The sequence below is a fragment of the Mus caroli genome, chromosome 15 (genome assembly GCF_900094665.2).
Source record: "Mus caroli chromosome 15, CAROLI_EIJ_v1.1, whole genome shotgun sequence".
NCBI classification, from domain to species: domain Eukaryota; kingdom Metazoa; phylum Chordata; class Mammalia; order Rodentia; family Muridae; genus Mus; species Mus caroli.
Window position 1 is genome coordinate 72,427,527 of NC_034584.1, and position 12,574 is coordinate 72,440,100.

Genomic DNA, 12,574 nt, shown 5'->3' on the forward strand with positions numbered 1-12,574 from the left:
GATGCTCTCCTACCCTCAGATGCTCTCCTACCCTCAGATGCTCTCCTACCCTCAGATGCTCTCCTACCCTCAGATGCTCTCCTACCCTCAGATGCGGTGGTGGTGGTGGGGTTATCTGGAGAGATGGAGTTCTCAAGGAGGCAGTGGAAATGTTAGTTTAACCTCTCTGGGTCTGTGAAGGGTTGTGCCTGGCTCAGTAAACACTGGGGAGGTAGAAGGGAGTTTCTCACAGTTCGGAGCTGCTTAGCCTGGGGTACACAGCTTGCTGTTCCTCTCTGCCAGAGATGTCTGTCTGTCCCCCCGGCAGTAGTCCTTGCTGGCTGTCCCTTGAGGCAGGTACTAGTTGAGCATTCATAGAGAATGCCCTCACCCCCTGGCCCCAGACCCAGTTGCAGCCACAATGCCTAAGGAAGTACAGGGGATTCTAATGACAGCCACCGATCTCTCCCTGCTCTGCAGGCTGTGATTCGAGGTCAGTGTGCTAGCATGGGGGCTTCTGGCCTGACCCCTCCTGCTCCTGACAACAGCCCACTTGCATGGTCCACGCAGGCAGGGAGTCATTGGCTGTCAACCTTTCTGTCAGACCTCTCACTTCCTTGGACTTCCGTCCTCGTGACTCTTCACCTCCAGCAGGGTAGAGTCCCTCCCTCCATCACGTGGTAGTTAGGTTTCAAAGGTTACGTTTTGAGAGGACATAGACACTTGGTGATGGTCCCTGAGCCCAGAGAGCCCAGTAGGCCCCTGCCCTGCAGAGACTTCCTGCAGTCCAGACTCCTGGGAGCTCTTCCCAGGTCGCCGTGGGAGGAGGGGGATGGCTGGCTTGATCTCTCAGATCAGTCCTGTAACACACAAACAGTGACACCCTCTTCCCTGTGTCCCAGGTCCTGTGAAGGACCTATAAGGGTTTACCTACCAACATCTCTGAGTGGTAGCTGAGCTGCACAAAAGCTTGTTTACTTCTGCTGAGAGGTCCCGGGCTCTGAAGGTGAAGCTTGCCTTATTTCTGTGGCTTACCGACCGTGTGACCTTGGACAGGCTGTTTCCTGTCTCCTAGCCTCAGTTTCCCCAGTTGTTCAGTGGACATGATGAAGGAATTCACTTCTAGTTCTAACAGGTGCCGTCAAGAACGTGAAGAGACTGGCTCAGGCCTGGGACTTAGTGTGTGCTCAATAAACCAGGGCGCACAGTGGGTAGCCTCGGCCCTCCCTGTCGTATTCTAGGGCACAGTCCCTGTGAGCCTTCTCTCTTGATGCCCAGGACATCTCCAGGTTGTAAACTAGCCAGTATGACAGGTAGTCCTGGGTCACAAACTCATCACTACCAGGGAAAACGGGGTTGGCTGAGGAGTCACATCTCAGCCTCTTACGTGGGGACCAAGGCGGGGAAAAATGTTCCTTTTGTTTGTTTGGGTCTCCTATAGCTCAGGCTAGCCTCAAACTCCTTACGTAGGCAAGGATGTCCTTGAACTTTTGGCACTCCTGCTTCCACCCCCCATGTGCTAGGATTACAAGGGTTTGTCACACTCATGGTTTGTCTGGCGCTGGGGATCGAACCCAGGGCTTTGTGAGTGCTAGTCAGCTCCTCTACCCACTGAGCAAATCCCTAGGCCTGAAATGTCAACTCTTTCTTGACCCTTGAACTCATGGACCCTTATGTGCCCAAGTGACTAGAGCAGGAAGTAGGTCTGGGGACAAGGAGAACAGGCCTGGGGACAGTAAAGGTGACTGTATTGCTCTGTGCCCCAGGGGTCCTGGAGGAAGCCGAGTTCTACAACATCGGTCCTCTGATTCGCATCATCAAAGACAGGATGGAGGAGAAAGACTACACAGTGGCCCAGGTTTGGAGAGAGGAAGCAGGGCCAGTGGAGGGAAGGGGGAGGGGAATGAATGATGGGTGAGGGAGAGGTCGAGCTACCTGACAAGGGAGGCCTCCCAGACTGCTTAGCACAGCCCCAGCCTGGCTCTACACTGCTGGGGTTTTACCCGCCTGGCTTCTGCTGTGTGTGACCAAGGGTTATCATGCCCTTGTCTTCCTCTATGGGAAGCAAAGATGCTCAGAGTTGCCTAGCTACCCATGCTCACAAGATGGTATCAGTATCAGCCCCCCCACCCCCTCACCCCCCCTCCCACACACACACCTAGCCACACAGCATGAGTAAATGTCCACTTCATAGAATCAGGCCATCCCTGAGTAGGTACTCACTCAGGGCTAGCATTTCAGAGCTCAGGCCCCAGGCCTTTGAGGAATGGGGTGAGACATCACCTCCCAGCCACGGGGACTAAGGAGGTGAGGGCCTGACTCCACGGATAACCCAGAACGTCTCCTGTCTTCAATCTTGTGCCACCCATATTCCACACATGGCTCTGCCACCCTTGAACTGGTGACCTTAGGCATGTCCCTGAACCTTTCTGAGACTCTCAGTATAAAATTCTGTAATCCGTAAGGGTCTCAGAAGGAGTGAGTCCCGTACGAGAAGCATCTGGCACATAGTAGGTGTTCAGAGCATGGTTCCCTCCTTTCCCATCTAAAGTTCCTGCCCTCCCTCTATGTTATGGGCTGGGGAAGGAGCAGCCGAGTGCCTGTTGACCTTGGACATGCCCTCCATGTGAGTGTCTTACCCACAGGTGCCACCTAAGCATGTATACCGAGTGCTGCAGTGCCAAGAGGAAGAGCTCACACAGATGGTCTCCACTATGTCCGACGGCTGGCGCTTCGAGCAGGTGGGCTGGGCACAAGGGACACCCTAAGCTTGTCTTTTCTAGCCTCCAGCCCTTCCCCAAGCCCCGTGGTCTTCTCGAGTGGGACTAAGCAAGACTACAAAAGTACCTGCTGGTCACGGATGGGCTGGGAAGGAATGAGGCAGGGAACCCTTGCTACTGGGCATCCTGGTCACTGGGGATCTGCACAGCAGCCAGTCTCTGGTCCTCAGGGACAGCTCAGGTGTAGGAGACCAGAACCAGAGTTGAGTAGATTTCCTGTCATGCCCCAGGCCTGACCTCCAGGGTCTCATGACACAACATGCATAGGGATAAACATCCCTCTTTCCTGGAAGCCCCAGGTGGTGGCTTCCCACGTGTGACTAGCCAGGCCTCCAGGCCATATGTAGGGCACCATGAGAGAGTACTGTTATCAGCCACACAGCCACGCTATGCCTCTTAGGATACTAGGGGCGCAGAGGCCCAATATGAATTCAAGTTCTAAACAGCCTTGAGAGTGAGAGAAGAGTTGAGCTAGCCCCCAATGTGCCTAGCCTGCCAACTTCTACTGCATGGAAACTGGAAAAGACTGGCCTTCCAGGATAGCCATTATGAGGAAGACCAACCAGCCAGCTGGGACTGGAGGATACCCTCTCTTCCAGCGCTGCCCTCTTGTCAGTCCTCCGACTGCTCCTCCCCCAGCCTCCGCAGCCTGGAATGTGAGCTCACCGGTACCTCCTTTACAAGGCCTTTGTGACAGTTAGATAGAGCCATCAGGAAAGGTTCTAGTTTGGGACAGGACTCCATTCATCAGCACCAGTGTCACACCATTAAAAGAGGCCACATCCACAGTCCAGACATGGAGCCAGGAAGTCAGTGTCACCCTCAGCTGCATAGTCTCGAAACACCTAGAAATGATGTGTGTGAGTCTGTAAGACTCCGGGGAAGAAGTGGTGGGCTCTGGAACTTGGTCCCTAGCCTGCCTCTTGCCACAGGGGTCCTCTGATAGTCTACTGTCTCTCCTGCCCTCTGCTGGCAGAGAGGGTAATGTTTTTCTTTGCCCACTGAGTTGGTCCCAAGAGCTCGTGTCCCTTCACATTTTTGTCAGAAGGGCCATACAGATGTGGCTCTCAGGACACCTTTAAACAAAGGAGGCCTTTGATCTGAGAAGCGAGATGGGGTGGGGGAGAGGTACTGAGCAGTTGCTCTAAGAGACTAGGCCAGCAGGTCAGGGGTCACCCGTCTGGGTCCTGTAGCCTCTGGAGTTACGCTGCCTCTTCTGGAAATAAAAGGAATATTCCATAGGCTCTGCTCCGCCAACCCTAGCCTGCAAGCCTAGTCCTGAAGCTGCTGCAGCAATGTCGGGGTGAGGGGGACCCCACTTGTTTCAGGAAGTGGCACCCGGTTGTAGGGTATAGCTGGGGTGATACGACTCTGTTTCTGGGTCAGGTTCAGCCATGCTTGGGGAGGTGCGGGCGGAGACCAAGGAGCCTGCCTTCCTAGGCTCTGTGCCTCTGGGAGACCAGGAGCTTCCTGCACAGGCTGGCGCCTGTGTCTCTCCTGCCCCCCTACCCCACCCTTCATCCCCGTCCTATTGGTGTCTCACTCCAGCTGGTGAACATCGGCTCCTCCTACAACTATGGGAGTGAGGACCAGGCTGAGTTCCTGTGTGTGGTGTCTAAGGAGCTCCACAGCTCCCCACACGGCCTGAGCTCCGAGTCCACCCGCAAGGCCAAGGTGAGTCCCTGCCCTGTGTGAAGAAGGCACCCCTCTCCCCCATTCTGCTGCTTCCTCCTCCCTCCTGCCACACCCACATAACACTCATGGTCATGGTCACAGCCAACGCCATCCATCCCACGCCACCACAGTCCAGTCAGCTCACACCCTTGGCCCAGGCTGGGGAGCGGACAGGCAGGACCATTGCAAGGCCCCAGACAGAGCGAGCTTGATGCTGCTTTTCAGTCATGTGGCATCAAAAGGGGCCACGTGGGCAGCTGTTGAGGCACGAAGTAGAGCACACTGAGACAGGGGCACACTGCAGCATGCCGCTGTATATGACCTCCGGCAGGTCTCTCTTCTCACATCTTTTGCCGGATTCTTTGTGAAGGGAGCAGTGGGTCACACGCTCTGGTGATTCCAGGCTGGAACTCCTGGGTTCCCATAGGTTGCTGTATTTCCCAGGGACTGGTGACCGCCTGGTCACTCATCAGCCTAGGTCAAGATATCCTAGCCTTCCCCAGGCTTTTTGGGTAGCCTGCTTGAAAGGTGTCAGGAGCCCTCTGGGCTCCGGCCTAGGCAGCAAGTTCCCAAGAGTACAGTTGCCGGGCAGCCGTGGGAGGAATTGAGTAGGGTCCTGCCCTCTTGGGCCTGCGGTAGGGCTCTCAAAGAAGAAGGCATGCTTCAGGTTGAGAAGGTGGGAGCTATGCCCATGTGCTGGAGTCGTAGGAACTCCGGCTCCCTGTGTGTTCCTCTTTCCACTCCCCAAGCCAGTGGCTGGCTCCTCCCTGCAAGAATGCAGGGTGCCCTGCTGCACTGACCCCCTCCCTGTGTCACCAACCTGGCCCAGGCTGCCAGACACTGTTGCTGGCATCTAGATCTGGCTGGTGACTACCCTGGGACAACCTTGGCTTCCTGCTCTGGATCCATCCTTCCAAAGTAAGGCCTTCCCAGGAGCCCGCGGGCTCCTCTTCCAGCCCTCCCCTTAGCCCGGCTCTCTAACAGCAGCCTGGCTGGGCTCTAAGCCTTCCCTCTGGGCTAGGGAAGACCCACCAGCTGCTTTGGCTGCAGCCCTCTCTCTCCCAGAGGTCCCTTTCATCCCGCCTGCCCCACAGTCCTGAGGTCGGGGGTCCCTGCGGACAGCCGCCCGCAGCCCCGCCCCCTCGTCAGTGTCTCCACTCTCTCTTCCCTGGTCGGCGGCGGGTGCACAGAGCACGGACGAGCAGCTGGAGGAGCAGCGGCGGCAGGAGGTGGAGGAGGTGGAGGTGGCCCAGGTGCAGGTGGAGGCGGATGCCCAGGAGAAAGGTGCAGCCCGCCCCCAAGAGGACGATTGCTAATGACAGCCCGGGCCTCCCGCCCTCTCCCTGCTGGAGCAGCTGCCGCCGGGAACTGCGGGGGCGGGCCACCAGGGTTAGCTCAGCGCCTGGCGCCTCGCCCATAACCATCCCTCTCTCACTTTCTCTTGCAGCCCTGTCATCTCAGGATCCCGCTAACCTTTTCTCCCTCCCACCACCGCCTCCTCCTCCTCCGCTTCCTGCTGGAGGTCCTGCTTCATCTTCATCCACCTCCTCTTCCTCCTGGATCTCATCTGCACCCTGCCTCTTCCCTCTCTGCCCCTGCCCAGGTTTCCTCTCCGCCTGCTCCCGTCTCCACCCTGGGGCTGCCCTAGTCCCAGTCTCCCGCGCCCTCTCCCCAGGCCCCCTTGCCCTGCATCCCCAAGCATCCTGCCTGCCGCCTCCTTCGCCCCTTCCAGCCCCTCCTGCCTCCTGGCCTGGGGAGGAGGGGCGTGGCCGCATCTGCTCTTTGTCCTCCAACCCAGCAGAGCGCCTCTGAGGCTGGTCTTGGCCACAGGCCCCACTCTTCCCACTTGCCTCCTCACGTTTCCTCCTTGCAGGTCCCTGTCCGCACCCTCCCAGACCCAAGCCTGAGCTTGCAGTGAGAGCTCCTCGGCCCCGCGCCCGCCCCCAGAGCTGCCGCCCCTGGTTTGTAGCCTGGCAGAGCTGGAGGGAGGGGCGGAAGCAAGGAGGGTGCTCGTCTTTTGTCTTTGGACTCGAGCCAATTTTTTTTTTTTTTTTTTTTTTTTTTTTTTTTTTTTTTTGGCTGATTCTCTCCAAAGTCTCTCAACTTATCTGGTCCTTGGGTGAGGCCCTGAGAGCTGACATGAGTCCAGAGGCGGAGGCTCTCACACTCCAGCACTGAGGCCAGGCTGGGGAGGGGAGGACCAGCCCTGTGCCTCTGCCCCACCCCGCATGCCTAGAAGCTCGTGCAGCACTGCATGTGGGTTCTGTGTCCCCCTAGTTCTGCGGAGTGGGTGGACAGGCCATATGTGGTGTGCCTTGGCTGAGGAGTTGGCAAGAGCCTACCAAGGATTGTAGTGTGGCAGAAAAAAACCAAAACCTGCTCTCTGACTGGCTGACTATAGCCTTCAGTCAGCCTTAGCTCCCTGTGTGACCTTGGGCAAGTCACCGCCTCTCTCTGGGCCACGGTTGGATTCTAAGATGGGGGCGGACAGCTGTTTCCAGTGACCCCTTTTTGCCTGGGACAGCAGAGATCTACCTCTCCCATCCCTGCCCTGCCACCAGGCTGCCACCACCAGCCCAAGACCTCAGCTTCTCCCCTCCTGGGTTCTGACTCCACCTCCTTTGGGCCTCAGCCCCACCCCTCCTCCAGAGCCAGCCTGGGACTCACTTGCCTTTCTCTCTCCCTCCCTCCCCCACTCTCCCCAACTTTCCTGTCCTGGCATTACCCTGTCCTCACCCCCCCCAACCCTGGATCTCTGACCCCCTTTCCTCTTCCTCTGTCCCCCCCCCTCTTATTTTCTAGCTATTACAAGCCAGAGGCACCCGGATGTGAGCCCCCAGATCACCTCCAGGGACTTGGGGTTCCGATCTGAAATCCTTTATTTTTGTACCACGGGGTGGGCCCCTGGCCCGAGGAGGAAGACAAGCCCTCTACCTTGTCAATGCTGCCTGCATCTGCCGGGCTGAGACTCACTCCTGCCTCAGGGCCGGGCCTGGGGCCCTCTGGGACCTTGGAAGGCCTGACATGGGTCCTGGGGTCTCCAGGCAGAGACGCCAAGACCAAACTGTGGCACTGCCTACCCATATCTCCCAGGCCCTTTTGTCCCCTCACCTGGGCTCCCTTGCTGCATGGCAGATACACTCCCTCCCAGTCTGATCATAGCACCTCTTAGAGCCTCAGTCTCCATGGCACCATAGGGTCACCCTCTCCTCCCACCTACCTCACAGGGTTGTTGTGAGAATCAAGGAGGATCATGGGATTCCTGGGAGCCCTGAGTGTGTTGGGGCTGCAATCATTACCTTCTTAGGGGAAGGGCTCTAGCCCAGCCCCTGTATGGGACACTATGGCCTCAGATACTGGTGGGGGACAATGTGAGGACTTAGCCAGGCAGGAAGGAAGGTACACGCTTGACAGCACCTTGGCCACCACTTCTCTGTGCCACAGTGTGTTTGGCAGCAGAGTACAGTGTCCAGGGACTTGGGATGGGGAAGGGGACAGGTGTAACGGGTTGAGCTGTCCCGCCCGTGTCTTGACCACCCCGGGATGGGCACATGTCTGTCAGTTGTGTCCCACCCACCATGAAATAAACATGAACAAACAGGCTTGGCCTGGCTGCCACCCTTTTTCTCTGGGCCACTTCTGCGAACAGGGCTTAAACAAAGGAATGGGGGCTCTCTCTTGAAGCCACGCCCCCTTGCTCTTGTCTTTTTTTCCCAGAGGAGGCTGGGATGTGACTAAGTCCTGGGCTCAGGAGTCAGAGTTGAGGGTATCCTGTGTCCCATGCCCGGGGACACCCCTCCACTTCTTGCTTGGATACCTGGCCACTGCACTCTCCTGCTCCCCTTATTTGTGAAGCTGGGCTGCCAGCTTCTGAGTATCCCTACACCCAGCAGTGATGTGCTAAGGTAAGGGGCCACTGGGGCACCCTTCTGCCAGCTCAAAGCGTGGAAAACTTCACCGCGACCATGAGGACATAGTCAATGCAGTCCCTAAAGGCGAGCTCACTCTTCCAGCCAGCTTTTCGGGAGCCAGCTGGAGGCCTCCTCACCTGATTTAAGATTAAAAGAGACTAGGTGGGACCCTGAATTTTAGCAGATCCCCCCTAGGAATTCGGCGGGAGACTTATCCACAGGTCCAGAGGCCCTGCTGCCTTCCTGACCCCTGTCCTTCCTAGCAGGATCCCATGCCTCCCTCCCACTGCTTCCTGGCCAGCCTTGCCCCCTGCCTCCTCACTCCTTGCCAATTCCAGAGCTCAGTGCACTTATCACCACTGCCTCCAGGGGGCACCCATGTGTCCTAAATCTTCCAGCTCATGCCATCGCTTGCACCAGCTGTCTCTGCTCCTCCCTGGATTAAAGCTGCCCCAACAAGGTGTGGGTGCTGGTTGGAAAATGTGAAGCCACCCTACTTTCCAGCCTGCTATGGCTCCCATAGCCCCCACAAGTCAAATCCTCTGCTCGTCCTGTGTCTCACCTCCCCGCAACCCACCTGGGTTGCTCTTTCTTTTCCTGTGTTCTGGCTGTACCCTGCTCCCTGGCTCCTTGTGTACCCTGATCTCTGGGGCTATATGCCCTATGCCCTTTCCTCTCCTTCAAAAGGCCCATATCTGCCCTTGATTCCCAGCTTCCCCTGCTCTCCACGGTGGCCTCTGCATGAACACGTCACAGCAGCCGCAGGTGTGTTCAGCGACAGGCCTAAGATGCGTGAAGCCACTCAGATACCAGTGTCAGGGCTTGGTCAAGTGCTTTATTTCCAGAAGAGACAGTAGGCCTCCAGTGAATGGCAGGGAGGCCCCTGCAGCAGGCAGAGCTTCAGCAGGCATCTGCAGCTGAGGCTGCCCCATGATTTGGCTTACAGTACAGCCCACTTGGCAGACTCAAGGGCTCTGATAGAGCCTTGATAGAGGTACCTTCTTGCTCTGTGCAGTTCCCCCAAGAGGCTTTTGCAAGGGGAAGGGTTCTTACTTTCCTACAGAGACCTGGAGGCCATGGCCGCCAGACCCCACCCCAAAACTGTGGTAGGAGCAGGGAGGGGAAAGGACTAGAATAAGAAAGGGTTAGAAGTGAAACCTAGCTGAGGCTAGCCCCTGGACCTCAGGAGGCATCCTAACCACCAGCTGGTATCCTTCTCTGTACTGTCACTGGGGTCGGCCTGAGGGGAACAGGCCTTAGCAGGGTCACTTGCCCCAGAATACTTGTGTCCTGGCTGGGTGGACACCCTGAACTTGGGCTGGAGGCAGGTCCAGCTCTGTAGAACAGCCCCTCAGGTCAGCACCTGCTGGATCCAGTTGATCACACGTGTGACACGGGTGTAGACGCCAAAGAAGTTGGGTCGGCCACAGCCCAGGCCCCAGCTAACCAACCCTGCCAGGAACCAGCGGCCACTGGGCTCCCTGCAAACCAGTGGGCCTCCAGAGTCACCCTAAAACAGGAGAGACATGACTGCCTCAGGGTGAGGGTCTACCCGTATGACTCCAGCCCCAAGGTCTTAGGATAGGAAGGAGCGGAGCGAAAAGACCTTCCACCCCAAGGGGTCTGCTATGTGCCTTTGCAGCCATGAGCAGGCCCCTCAGCTTCTGAAGGCCTCAGGCTCCCTATCTGTAAAGTGGAAGCAGTCATCATCTCCCCACTTCAGGACACACCCCATAGATAGTTACCTGGCAGGCATCTTTCTTGCCCTTGCGGTAGCCAGCACAGAGCATGCGTGGGGTCACCTGGTAGCGGTAGGCCTCACTGCAGAGGTCCTGAGGGACCAGCTGTACGTCCACCTTCTGCAGGGTGTTGCTCACCGGACCTGCAGAGGCAAAAATAAGGGGCTGGGAATGGGCTCCCCATGTGAAGACCTTCCCACTCTGCCCTGTCACTGCTGGCTGCTCTGCATGGCTCAAGGTGACAACACTTCCACCCCTCACCCTCCACAAAGCCTGTCAGAGCATTCCCCTCCCTCATTCCTCTCCTCAGGGGGTTCCAGACTCCATCTGCTCTGTTGTGGTCCCTGGGGGGATGCTCTCTAACACATGTGCAAGCCCTTCACTGTGCTCTTGACTGCTTAGTGGCCCCTCTGCTCAGCCCAGATCTTGTCCTGGTGATAGCATCCACCAGTCTAGTGCTGGGCCAGACATTGGGGTTTTGAAGTCCCTTTGGTTCTGAGATGCAGGTGGGGAGGACTCCTCACCCATGATTCCCGTGGTGGCCCCCAAGAGCGCCTGTCCTCCAGACCTTCCCCTAGCCACACCTGCCCTGCTTCCCCTGCAGCTGGCTGCTGGGAACACTCTCATATCTGCCTACCGGACACCTGTGCCTCTCCCCCCAACACCAGCTTCCCAGGCTCTTAGCTGTCATTGCAGCCTCACCGTAGACCCCTCCTCCTGACGCCTTTCTGGCTGCGCTGGGCAGGTGCCTTCCCTGGGCTGTTTCCTATTCCCCGTCTGTGGTAGCTCATACCATGGTCTTTCTTCCCCTTAATGTTCTCACTGTCACCCTCCTTGTCTGCCTCCATGCTTGACACACAGTAGGTGCTTGTGTGTGTGTTGCTGAGTGAGCAACCACTCAAGCGTGCCTTTGCTTTGCTGCCCTTATCTTGGCCAGGTCACCTTTCTGAGCCTCAGCGTCCCCATCTTTAGGCTATCTCTGTAGAGGTCAGGGTGCAGTTGGGCGGTGGGACATTTGTCTTGGCACACATGAGGCCCTTGTTCAAGCTCCAACCACAACACACCTGCTCCCCACCCTACTTCCAAGTGGTCAATCACCATATGCCACAGTTACAGACAAGACTGCAGATAAGCCAGCCAAGCCTGCCTTTGCAGAACTGGGGGGGGGGGCAGCCTCCGGACTGGGCAGCTTCTGTCAGTTAAGGCCAGGAGTGGGGAATACCCTTCCTAGCAGCAGGAGCAAGAAACCCTGAACCCTATAGGGAAGCCAGTTCTAGATCCGAGTCCCTGTCCAGCTGTCTTGACTGGGTGGCTTTCTGTAACTAAGGGACTCGGCCTCAGTTTTCTCATCAACAAAATGGGTCCATAGTACCTACCTCCTAAGCCGAGTGGCTTATATGACATCTTCCCTCCTTGCAGTCTGCAGTAATGAAGAGCCTCATCTCATCCCACCCCCCAACCCTAGGGTTCATGTTGCCAAGCTGTGGCATCCCTGTCTATCCTTAAGTTCGTATTTATACTTCTTGCAAAGGAGGGGGTTGGAGGAGCAGGACCCACAGGTCCTGTCACAGACTTCTCTCTTCTAAAGTCCACTCTCATCGATCCTGAAGCTGGAGGGCCTGACGGAGGGACCCTGTCAGCCCTCTTCCAAGCCTCCACCCAAGATCCCGGATCCCGCCACCTGCCCCAGCTCACCACCCTCTCGCTGGGCTCCCCAGCCTGTGATCCAGCAGTGCTGGCCTGGCTCAAAGAAGTGGGAGCGGGCAGGCAGGCAGACGGGGCGCACGGTGGCCGAGTACACCACGGGGTGGTCGAGCTGCAGCAGGGCCACGTCGTAGTCATGGCTGTCCTCCTCGTGGTACGGGTGCAGGAACAGGCGGCTCACCTTGAAGGACACCTCGCCCGGCCAGCGCGAGTTTTGCTGCATCTTTCCCAGGAACACGGTCCACAGCCTCGGAGAGGCCATGCTGGGTGAGGGGCAGGGGAAGGATGTCATGGCTCAGCTGCTTCCTCTCCCATCCAGGGACCCAGTTGATAACAGCCAGCTTTTTTGCTGGGGTGAAGGGTACCATTTCTTGTTTCTTCTCCTAACCCCCTGGCTGGCATACAGCGATGCGATGACGGAACGCCTATCTGTGCTCTCATGCCTGGGTTCCACCCCCAGCTTCATCTCTCCCTAGCTAAGCCTGGCCTTCTCTAGTAACTAAGGGATTCATCCTCAGTTTTCTCATCAACAAAATGGGGCCATAGTACACCCACACCCACCCCCTGAGCTGAGTGGCTTATATGCCATCTTCCCCTTAGTGCAGTCTGCAGTAATGAAGAGCCTCATCTCACCCCACCCACCCTCAAGGGTCATCTATGAAATGGGAACATTCTCTACGTCCGTGTTCTAAGGAGACGCCAATGAGACACAAGAAGAGCCCAGTGCCAGGCCTGAGACAGTGTTTCCCTGTCTGCAGCCCATTTTGCACACTCAGAAGGTGGTGCT

General features: G+C 57.2%; 2 protein-coding genes across 15 annotated transcripts in view; one reads left to right on the forward strand and one right to left on the reverse strand.

The window, feature by feature from the left end:
• Kctd17 (potassium channel tetramerization domain containing 17) overlaps positions 1–8,036 on the forward strand; it is a 10,972-nt gene extending 2,936 nt beyond the window's left edge. Inside the window, exons 3-9 of one of the 10 annotated variants that reach the window (XR_003834994.1) lie at positions 1,746–1,837; positions 2,625–2,720; positions 4,308–4,433; positions 5,291–5,351; positions 5,624–5,717; positions 5,881–5,955; positions 6,307–6,325. Coding sequence is in view for 9 of the 10 variants with exons in the window: in XM_021183067.2 (XP_021038726.2) it covers positions 1,746–1,837; positions 2,625–2,720; positions 4,308–4,433; positions 5,624–5,717; positions 5,881–6,245 (773 nt within the window). In the remaining variant the exon portion in view is untranslated. Of the gene's footprint in view, positions 1–1,745; positions 1,838–2,624; positions 2,721–4,307; positions 4,434–5,290; positions 5,352–5,623; positions 6,395–7,235 lie in introns of those variants that run through there. The other 9 variants (XM_029470092.1, XM_021183068.2, XM_029470095.1 and 6 more) reach the window with 9 other exon arrangements.
• A 1,123-nt stretch (positions 8,037–9,159) lies between these two features.
• Positions 9,160–12,574, reverse strand: part of Tmprss6 (transmembrane serine protease 6) — a 31,296-nt gene continuing 27,881 nt past the window's right edge. For all 5 annotated transcript variants that reach the window (XM_021182873.2, XM_021182875.2, XM_021182876.2 and 2 more), the window contains 3 exons: positions 11,779–12,050; positions 10,090–10,226; positions 9,160–9,854 (listed from right to left, as the gene is read on the reverse strand). In XM_021182873.2, coding sequence (XP_021038532.1) covers positions 9,696–9,854; positions 10,090–10,226; positions 11,779–12,050 — 568 coding nt within the window. In that variant the 3' untranslated portion in view covers positions 9,160–9,695. The remainder of the gene's footprint in view (positions 9,855–10,089; positions 10,227–11,778; positions 12,051–12,574) is intronic.